We start from the raw sequence: 10249 nt of genomic DNA on the forward strand, positions 1-10249 counted from the left end.
TGGACTCCGTCAGACATCGGTGCGTTGGTGGTTCTTTGTGTCCGGGGATGGGCGTCCGGGTACACACCGGCTCACTCCTTGGCGGCCGCTTATCGGGGCCTGGAGCCTGGGGCTCGCTCGGGCCACTTCGGAGGTGGGGTGCCCCCGGCCTCTCGGCCTGGGGCTCGGTCACTCAGGCACGGCTGGCTGCCGGCGGAGCTCACGGGCGCGTCACTGCAACTCCCCCTGGCTTCTGCTCCGCGGCTGCTGAGTGAGCCCTCATCTGGGACTCTCCTCAGCTCTTTCTGGGACAGTGGCGCGGCTGCCCCTCTGTTGGTCTTCCTTGGTCTCTTGTGTTCTGGGGGCCTCTGGATGTCTGGAGTTTTGATCTCCTCCATACCTGCTTCATGCCCTGGAGGACGGGGCTGTGGCCCCCCCACACCCTCTAGCAGATCATTACATGAAGGAACCTTTTAAAAAAACAAGCGCGTCCATGCTCACAGGTGTACACACGGGTGGTCACACCCACAAACTACACCCTTTTTGGCTCCTACCTCAAAGCACACTGTGTTCTGTTGATCTTATGTGCTGCACAATATTTCTTCCTGCATATAGTGTAAAGCGCTTTGGGGTCCTTAGGACCAAGTAAAGCACTATACAAATACAGACCATTTACCATTTGTTAACGACCTTTGACCTTGAACAGCCGTTTCTGTCAAACACTGAAGAACAACACTTCGCAGAGTCAGCTAACCCACACTGCCCCCTGCTGACAGTAAACAGCAGTGCACAGGAAGCCCTGAGGAGGCTTTGGGGTAACGCAGGTGTGAGGCCCGAGCGCACAAACAGACAGAGGACACAAAAAGGCCTCCTGTGTAACTCGACTCCATCAACAGGACACAATGCAGAGCTCACAGCTGCTCTTTCAGCTGCAGACGCCACGAGGAAGAAAGTCCCAGAAAAACGAATCTGTGAAACGCAAAAGGTTTTCTCCGAAACGGAACAAAGGAGGGTTTGGGTGTCGCTGCAGCCAACGTCGGCCATCTTTCCCTAACTCTGCCCTCGCCCCCATAACCATCAGCCAAGTGTCACAGCACTCCCAGAGAGGAACACTGATCCCAGACCTGCGCTGTTTCACACCTTCATCACCCTCGGTGTGCCTGTGGATGTGAAGCTGATTGGTCAGGGTGCGCAGAGAAAACATGCTGGAATCAGCTGAGCAGACCACACACGTCAAACACTGAGAGGGGTGTGGCTTACGGATGTGCAGCTGCTGCAGCTACAGGTGAAACAGGTGAGTCACTCTTCCACGAAACACATAAGCCTGGTGTGAGTTCATTTCCATGGCCAGTGAAAGTGAAATGGAAATCAGGTCATGGAAAAAGTTTTCACAGAAGAGAGAAACACATCAGGGACGTAACCAGGGAAACCATCAGTGGTAAAACACTTCACAGATCTGAGATCCAGGCGCTCCGGAGGCTCTCACGCTTGCCTGTGGGGAGCAGAGAGCTGCCAAACGTGTGGACGAGCTGCAGCTCGGGGACCAGCAGGTCCAAACATCCCCAGAACCCTGTTACACCCACTTTAGCTCATTGCTAAATCCCAGTTAGGTTTCCTTAGCCCTCGCGCTGACCGGCAGCTCTCACTTTACCCGCCCCTTTCTGCTGATTGGCTGCCCCGGCACACGGAAGTGTCATGTTAGTCATGTCCAAATTCATGGGCTGCTGCATACTGAGGACCCGGCCTTCGCAGTCAACGTGGGCCGGGTCCTCAGAAGGTCGGGTACGCCGGAAGTAAACGGCTGTGAAATTGTACAGTCGAGCCTTCAGATCAGCGTCACCGCTGTCTGGGTGGAGTTTAATAAACTCGGCCGTCTGCTCCTTGCTGTCTAAAATATAACAGGACACTGGAGGAAACTCTAGACCGTCTCACACGTCTGTTTAATCAGTTTTCTGTTTGATGTTTATTCAGCTGTGTGAAAACCACCCGGGGGATTAAAAAGTTTTGTTGTTTTTTTTATCTAATTTGATCTAATAACTTTAATCTCAGCCAAACTGATTGACTCACAAACAAAGCCCAACAATAACATTTTAAGTTATCTAAGTGACTTATATATCACGTTTAACCTGAGTAGCGAAAGAAAATGGGGTCTGAAAATGATGTGCCGGGAGTTGTGCCGTTCTTGGCGGCTCCAGTGACCCTCGAGCTCCCAGCTCGCTATCGAGCTGGTGGGTAACAGACGTCTCCGAAAACGTCGAAGCACTTTTGCAAATATGCGATATCTTGATAAACCGAGCAGATATTTGACGTTTACACAGCTACTTTCTGCCTGAAAAATATGCTTATTTTGTGACCCCGAAAGATTAATAAGAGTAATTTTAAAACTTAGCAGCGGACGCCATTGTTGAAAACTGGAATTGGCTGGGCCACGCTATGAATTCTGGGATATGTGACTTTTTTTATTTCACCATTCATTAACTGCACAGAGAAGGCCTCGTTTAAATATGTTAATGTTTTCTTTAAGCAAAGACTATTAATAAAGTTTTTCATGACTGGGCCAAGTGTCCTCTTTTTTGGAAATCAAAGCATGGTCACCCTAACATGAATCCACTTCCTGGCTGTGACATCATCATCAGATCATCCAATGAATCCAACACAGCTTCACGTCTCGTTTGGTTTGTGTTGATGCAGCTTCCAACATTCACGCCGATTCGTGCACTCAGACTGGGTCACGTGACTGTTTCAGCTGCAGTTCAAACTCAGACAGGAAGCTCTGTGACTTTTATTTTGAAAGTCAGAGACTTAGCGAAAGCGGAAGCTAGCAGGAAGGAATCATGCGTGTCTGTGCGAGTGTGTGTGTTACCTGTAGTACTGGGACAAGTACAGCAGCCTGTGGGGTCAAACAAACACAATCATTAATCAATCAACAGACCTTTAGCTCGTTAACATGTTCCTAACCCGAACGGCATTAGGTCGAGTGCCTCTCCTCGCCAACACGCCTACACTCAGGCTCGACCGTCGCCTCGGTCAGAGGTTACATTCTGTAAAACCAGACTATTACTGGACTGTACACATGATCATCAGGTGTTTGCGATAGAGCTGACCAATAGGAGCGCACGAACACAGAAAGCTTCAGTCATCAGCCTGAACACACCTGAACAAACAGCTGTCACTCACGAGGCTTTGTGCCATTGTGAACCCTGAACGACTCAACGCTGCGAGCTCGAACACAGAGAGACGCCCTGAGCAGACTGAGCTACAGACCTGGCAGGATCCGCCTGAAACCTGAGCATGCTCCGTGTGTTTGCTCTGCTCAAAGCTGACATCGCAGAGGCCGAACAGAGGCTTCAGTAGTAAACACCATATTAACAGTAGTATTAAACGCAGTATTAACTTTAGTATAAGTACATGAACTCACCCCAGCAGCACAGTGACAGACAGGATCACAGTCACAGCTTTTGTGTGGAGCACGGCCATCTTTCAGACCGGGACGGGTCCGATCCTCGCAGGTCTCTCGGTCCCGATCAGGACCACATCAACCACCGAGACCGCGTCCAGCACTTGGCTTCTGATCCAGCAAGTCTAATAAAACCAGCCCGACTCCTCTGTGTCTGCACAGAACGCAGCGTTTACTGGCTGGATCTGATTAGCAGGTTGAAGTGTTCAGGCACAACTCACATCCTCCACACCCTAGAGAGAGAGAGAGAGCGAGAGAGAGAGAATCTGAACTGTTAATAAAGGAGCAGCCAGTCAGCGGAGAAATGGGAGGAGCTAAAGCAGCTTGTTGATGAATGGAGGGGCTGCAGCAACGTCCAGTCTCAGAAAGAAGATCAGCAGGTACACACCTGTGGCTCAGGTTACCTGAGACAGCCCCTCCTCCTCTCACGGCTGCTTGCTCCCACACTGAACTCTCATTCCAGCAGCGGCTGGATCACATTTAAAGCCCGCCCTGACTTCCTGTACGCTCTGACCTCCTTATCGCATCGTTATACGAAGCTTCTTTTCACAACTGTAAACCGAGACGCGTGTTTCGGCGCCATGAAGTCTGAAGTTATCTGGGCCTAAAATAACACGGCTGTAAACGGAGCGCGGTCACCTGACACAAGTGTGCTGTTGTCACAGTAACATAAAGTCGTCACATCAAACCTTCACACCGTGTGCAGGTGAATGTCACAGAAGGCCCCCGTACCATTTCAGCAAAGCCCCGCCCACATTCAAGTAGCGCTGCAGCATTCCAAAATGAAGCTTTTTTGCTTCAATGTTTCATTGAAGACACAAGTTGTGCTTTCTCCTTTGAATATTAATGATTGCTTAATAATTACCAAAAAGATTCATTTCTGATTCTTCAGTTAGTCAATAAAAGACATCAGCTCATCATGCAGGTGTGGAGCTGTGTCCACTCCCGTGGAACAACATGAAGGTATGCACACGCATCACATGACAGTCCTCTGTTTGTGTGAAAATGATGGTTGTTGTTGTTGTGCAGGATCATAAGCCTTTGCCTCCCTCCTGAGCTGAGCTCCAGCAGATCCTCGCTGGCCTGGAGTCGCTAACAGTACATCACATGTGCAGCTGCTCCTCTCAGCAGAAACAGGTAAACAGTTTTCCTGAGCTGCTCGAGGAGGACCGAGCAGCTCAGGAAAACTGTTTAGAGGTCAGAGCACCTGCAGTGAAGCAGAGGGGAACAGCTCCAAAAACACAGATTTGTTCCTGTTTTAAGGTCTTGGAGCGTTTCCTCATTCTGACATCACTTCCTGGCTTTGAAAGTAGTGGCGGTTTGGGCATCTGACAGGGATGCCTCCAGGGTGAGGTGTTCTGGCCATGTCCCACTGGGAGGAGGCCCGGGGCAGACCTTACAATGCCGTGATTGCAGCAATTCCCCAACTCTCTGTGAATGGTACTCATGGTCTTTGATCAGTGGGTTTTGGTCAGTGGTTGTTATTTCCACCCATTTAACACGTTATTTTATCATATGTTATTTTATCATATGTTATTTTATTTTATATTTCATACATTTTATTTTGTGATGTGATGTGAGCGCAGGTGCAACCCAACAGGCCCCAAACGTGCCTGGCAGCAAGTAAAAATGAAATATAAAAATATAGTCCAAACAGGTGAGGTGTAATTGTATTATGAGCCATAGTGCTTGGTCTGTTTGTCCTATGTAAATCAATTGCAGTTAGAGGCTACATTAATTTTCTTTCTGTAAGCACTTATTGAAATTATCTGAGCACATTACAAGTACATATTTGCTTACTCTGTATGCTCAAATGTGACCAGTTATTGAAATTATCTGAGCACATTACAAGTACATATTTGCTTACTCTGTATGCTCAAATGTGGCCCGTTATAGCCAACAGAAAAAAAGCGGAGGCCCGAAAAACAGGTGGGGGTCCTCCACCACCACCACTCACAGAGGCTGAGCAGTTGGCCCTCAGCCAAAACAGTGGGCGCCCTGTGGCTGAAGGCATCTCTGCGGGGACATCCTCTGAGTCAATAACCCCGCAAGACACAAGTGCCTACATAGGGGGTAAATTCAAAATAATACATGATGTGCATACATCCTTTCTTCACAGTCACCTTTGCAGTGCTACTCATTCATTTGATAAACTCTTTACCATAATGGATTATTTTGTAGTGAAGTCATTTTCCTACTGATTTTGCCTTCCCTCAGTCTTGGTTGTCTTTGAGAGCATAATGACAATGAAGTGTAAGGTGATTGGTATGTTTGTTAATTGCCATTTGGTCCCTTGTAAGTTATAAGTGACCTGTATAAACCTCATATTCTATCAGTTGATGGTGGTGGTGTACTGCATCTGGTGCAGCCTCCTGTTGAGCCAGACCAACATGCAGTTGTGAGTAATACTCCACAGATTATATGAGTTTACAGTAGAACAGCAATGTTGTTAATTTCTTTACTACAGGAAAATAATGAAGAAACATTGACAGCTGTTACAGAGGAGGAAGCAACAGAGACACTTTATGAGGTTTACATCTTTTAATACTTTGTGTACAGGAAACACAGGTGACCAATAAAGCCAGTTGAACATAAAATCTGTTTATTCTTCTTTCAACATGTTGAGGTGATGGGTCAAAAGAAATGATTGTGACATATGGTGTCTCTGACTGCACTTCCATCTTGTATGTCCGTGGGAGGGTCAGGATGTTCATGGTTTGGATCACTGCTGATGTTTGGTTCAGAAGGACAGTGTTCTCCTCTAATTGTGGCAATGTTGTGAAGAATCACACATGCCACAATAATGTCACATGCCCTTTCTGGGGTGACCCTGAGTCCTTGCAGGCACTGGAACCGGGCCTTAAGCATTCCGATAGTCATTTCAATTCTGGCTCTTGTCCTGCAATTAGCCAGATTATATCGCTGCTGTGGGCCCGGTTCAGGGTCAGGGTAAGGGGTAAGCAAATAGGGTAAACATGGATACCCCCTATCACCAAGCAAGTAGCCAGTGAACTCTCCTAAGACAGAAGGATACACTTCAGTTCAAATGTCCCTGAAGCAATTGGTCTTTATATATTTTAAAGTATTCTCAACTCACCATGTCCAAATTTTGTGCTCAGTGTACATTCACGGAATATTTGTGAGTCATGGACAGAGCCTGGCCACTTGGCTTCCACATTTGTGATAATGTTGGCAGCATCACATATGATCTTCACAGTGCAGAGAACACAAATTAGCATCCATTACTATAATGAAATAATTTGTTAGTTTGAAATGCTACAGGGAACTATGTACCTGTACATTAATGCTGTGGAAAGACTTCCTGTTCACATAGTCTCCTTCATTTACTGAAGGAGCAATGATTGGAATGTGAGTGCCATCTATACAGCCAATCACGCCTGGGAACCGTGAGAATAAATGTAAAATTTAAGTAGTAGTTCAAGATCACCACATCAAATAGTTAGGTCAACCCGCGTGGATCACACCCGGGCCTGGCCGCGGACAATGAACAGAGTAAAAATATAATAGTAGATTCAGTAGTTCACCACATCAGGAAGTGAGGTTTCAGCCTGCAAGGCCGGCAGGTGGGGCACCCGTTGGTGAGAGAGTGATCAGACGCGTTTGGACATTTTATCATTTCCTGATGAGTTTCTGTGTGAACGTTACCGTTTCTCAGCACAATCTATAAGTTATTTGATAACATCCTCAGGCCATATATTACGCATGTGACACATCGCGGACATGCTCTCAGTTCATTACATATTATTTGTATGCACTTCGGTTTTTTGCAAACGGGAGCTTTCTGTATAATATTGGTGACGCTGAGCACGTTTCCAAGGCTACCGTCTGTCGGGCAGTCAGGAATGTTACAGTTGCACTGAAACGTCTCCTGTACTCGTTTGTGGTGTTCCCCGGTCATAGACCCACAAGATTTATCAAAGAGGGATGCCACAAAATTGCAGGTATCAGGATGAACAAAACTTAATTCATGATGTGGTGATACTTGAACTACTACTTAAATTTTACATTTATTTCACGGTTCCCAGGCGTGATTGGCTGTATAGATGGCACTCACATTCCAATCATTGCTCCTTCAGTAAATGAAGGAGACTATGTGAACAGGAAGTCTTTCCACAGCATTAATGTACAGGTACATAGTTCCCTGTAGCATTTCAAACTAACAAATTATTTCATTATAGTAATGGATGCTAATTTGTGTTCTCTGCACTGTGAAGATCATATGTGATGCTGCCAACATTATCACAAATGTGGAAGCCAAGTGGCCAGGCTCTGTCCATGACTCACAAATATTCCGTGAATGTACACTGAGCACAAAATTTGGACATGGTGAGTTGAGAATACTTTAAAATATATAAAGACCAATTGCTTCAGGGACATTTGAACTGAAGTGTATCCTTCTGTCTTAGGAGAGTTCACTGGCTACTTGCTTGGTGATAGGGGGTATCCATGTTTACCCTATTTGCTTACCCCTTACCCTGACCCTGAACCGGGCCCACAGCAGCGATATAATCTGGCTAATTGCAGGACAAGAGCCAGAATTGAAATGACTATCGGAATGCTTAAGGCCCGGTTCCAGTGCCTGCAAAGACTCAGGGTCACCCCAGAAAGGGCATGTGACATTATTGTGGCATGTGTGATTCTTCACAACATTGCCACAATTAGAGGAGAACACTGTCCTTCTGAACCAAACATCAGCAGTGATCCAAACCATGAACATCCTGACCCTCCCACGGACATACAAGATGGAAGCGCAGTCAGAGACACCATATGTCACAATCATTTCTTTTGACCCATCACCTCAACATGTTGAAAGAAGAATAAACAGATTTTTTGTTCAACTGGCTTTATTGGTCGACCTGTGTTTCCTGTACACAAAGTATTACAAGATGTAAACCTCATAAAGTGTCTCTGTTGCTTCCTCCTCTGTAACAGCTGTCAATGTTTCTTCATTATTTTCCTGTAGTAAAGAAATAAACAACATTGCTGTTCTACTGTAAACTCATATAATCTGTGGAGTATTACTCACAACTGCATGTTGGTCTGGCTCAACAGGAGGCTGCACCAGATGCAGTACACCACCACCATCAACTGATAGAATATGAGGTTTATACAGGTCACTTATAACTTACAAGGGACCAAATGGCAATTAACAAACATACCTATCACCTTACACTTCATTGTCATTATGCTCTCAAAGACAACCAAGACTGAGGGAAGGCAAAATCAGTAGGAAAATGACTTCACTACAAAATAATCCATTATGGTAAAGAGTTTATCAAATGAATGAGTAGCACTGCAAAGGTGACTGTGAAGAAAGGATGTATGCACATCATGTATTATTTTGAATTTACCCCCTTATGTAGGCACTTGTGTCTTGCGGGTTATTGACTCAGAGGATGTCCCCGCAGAGATGCCTTCGGCCACAGGGCGCCCACTGTTTTGGCTGAGGGCCAACTGCTCAGCCTCTGTGAGTGTGGTGGTGGAGGACCCCCACCGTTCGGCCTCGTTTTTTTCTGTTGGCTATAACGGGTCACATTTGAGCATACAGAGTAAGCAAATATGTACTTGTAATGTGCTCAGATAATTTCAATAAGTGCTTACAGAAAGAAATTAATGTAGCCTCTAACTGCAATTGATTTACATAGGGACAAACAGACCAAGCACTATGGCTCATAATACAATTACACCTCACCTGTTTGGACTATATTTTTATATTTCATTTTTACTTGCTGCCAGGACGTTTGGGGCCTGTTGGGTTGCACCTGCGCTCACATCACATCACAAAATAAAATGTATGAATATAAAAAAATAACATAGATAAAATAACATATGATAAAATAACGTGTTAAATGGGTGGAAATCCCTAGATCAATGTTTAAATTAACACTCACGCATTGACTCTGTCGGCTATGTTTTGCCATGCATGCTCCCTGTTCTTTTGCAGCTATGGCTATGTTACTTTTTTCCGCGGAATTTGCATGTTATCGGCATATGCTGCCATCAGAATTTCGGCCTCAAGCGCTGTAAAATACATTGACCGCGCCTTCTTTCCCTCCGTCTCCATGGTGACTCGCTTAATCTGTGCTCCGCTTATCAGGGCTTTATGTATCCTCGTCGCGCGCTTACTTGGGGTTAAAGCAACTCCGCGTTGATGAACTAATTGTTATCAGCCTTTCTGAAACCGAATATTCCGAGTTGGACAGTTCGGGGTTACTCAACCCTGAGTATCGTTTTTCACTCTGAGTTTTCTAAACCGGCTTCCTGAATCAGGGCCCAGTACTGGCATTTGAATTGTTGTTCAACAGCATCAACATGAACGAGGTCAAGACAACCTCACGTGTTCACAGTGACATTTGGCGTTTTTTTTTGGCTGGTTTGTCGGTGGAGCTACTGAAAACGCAAGACTGCCACACATCTAGTTCGACCAACGCCAGTTGATCTAAACGCCAGTAGATCTGGAACACCTGCGTGTTGTGCCAAAAAGTGATTTCCAATGTTTCCGTGTATTTTTTTGTGGTAATATCTTTACGTATGTTGGTAAATAGACTTCGGTGAACGCTTAAAGGGTTATTATAATCTCCAAAAGTTGATTCTGTTCATCTGGACGTAGCGTTTTGTGGGAGAAACGTTTCGTCACTCATCCAAGTGACTCTTCAGTCTCAGCTGACTGCAGGTTTCCAATCTTATAAACAGGACATTTGCATAATGACTGAAACCAGCCCACTGAAGGAACAATGGGCTGTGAGGTCAGTTCCTTAATCATAATTATGCAAATTCTCATGACCATTGATC

The 10249-nt window shown here is 45.8% G+C and overlaps 2 protein-coding genes and 1 pseudogene across 2 annotated transcripts in view; 1 reads left to right on the forward strand and 2 right to left on the reverse strand.

The window, feature by feature from the left end:
* The window catches only part of LOC102307967 (globoside alpha-1,3-N-acetylgalactosaminyltransferase 1), a gene marked incomplete in the record, with an annotated part of 16623 nt that extends 11710 nt beyond the window's left edge, over positions 1 to 4913 (reverse strand). Inside the window, 2 exon segments of the mRNA XM_014330446.2 lie at positions 2843 to 2869; positions 3398 to 4913. Coding sequence (XP_014185932.1) covers positions 2843 to 2869; positions 3398 to 3456 — 86 coding nt within the window.
* A 774-nt stretch (positions 4914 to 5687) lies between these two features.
* LOC121812770 (putative nuclease HARBI1) lies at positions 5688 to 7073 on the reverse strand. The gene is made up of 4 exons (XM_042215723.1): positions 7010 to 7073; positions 6731 to 6783; positions 6534 to 6645; positions 5688 to 6453 (listed from the first exon to the last, which is right to left on the reverse strand). The coding sequence occupies exons 1-4, from the start codon at positions 7071 to 7073 to the stop codon at positions 6071 to 6073; spliced, it is 612 nt and encodes a 203-aa protein (XP_042071657.1). The 3' UTR covers positions 5688 to 6070.
* On the forward strand, positions 7073 to 8459 carry LOC121812771 (annotated as a pseudogene).
* The last annotated feature ends 1790 nt before the right edge of the window (positions 8460 to 10249 follow it).

The sequence above is a fragment of the Haplochromis burtoni genome, unplaced genomic scaffold (assembly GCF_018398535.1).
Source record: "Haplochromis burtoni strain Fernald_Lab_line unplaced genomic scaffold, NCSU_Asbu1 Contig_806, whole genome shotgun sequence".
Taxonomy (NCBI): domain Eukaryota; kingdom Metazoa; phylum Chordata; class Actinopteri; order Cichliformes; family Cichlidae; genus Haplochromis; species Haplochromis burtoni.

What these genes read in the sequence shown, in the direction of transcription:
- LOC121812770 (XM_042215723.1), bottom strand. Translation starts at nt 7,073, where the DNA reads ATGATAAAATGTCCAAACGCGTCTGATCACTCTCTCACCAACGGGTGC. An exon ending in TCCACAGCATTAATGTACAG is followed by an intron (nt 6,646 to 6,730) that starts GTACATAGTTCC and finishes TGCACTGTGAAG; the next exon opens with ATCATATGTGATGCTGCCAA. An exon ending in GAGCACAAAATTTGGACATG is followed by an intron (nt 6,454 to 6,533) that starts GTGAGTTGAGAA and finishes CTTCTGTCTTAG; the next exon opens with GAGAGTTCACTGGCTACTTG.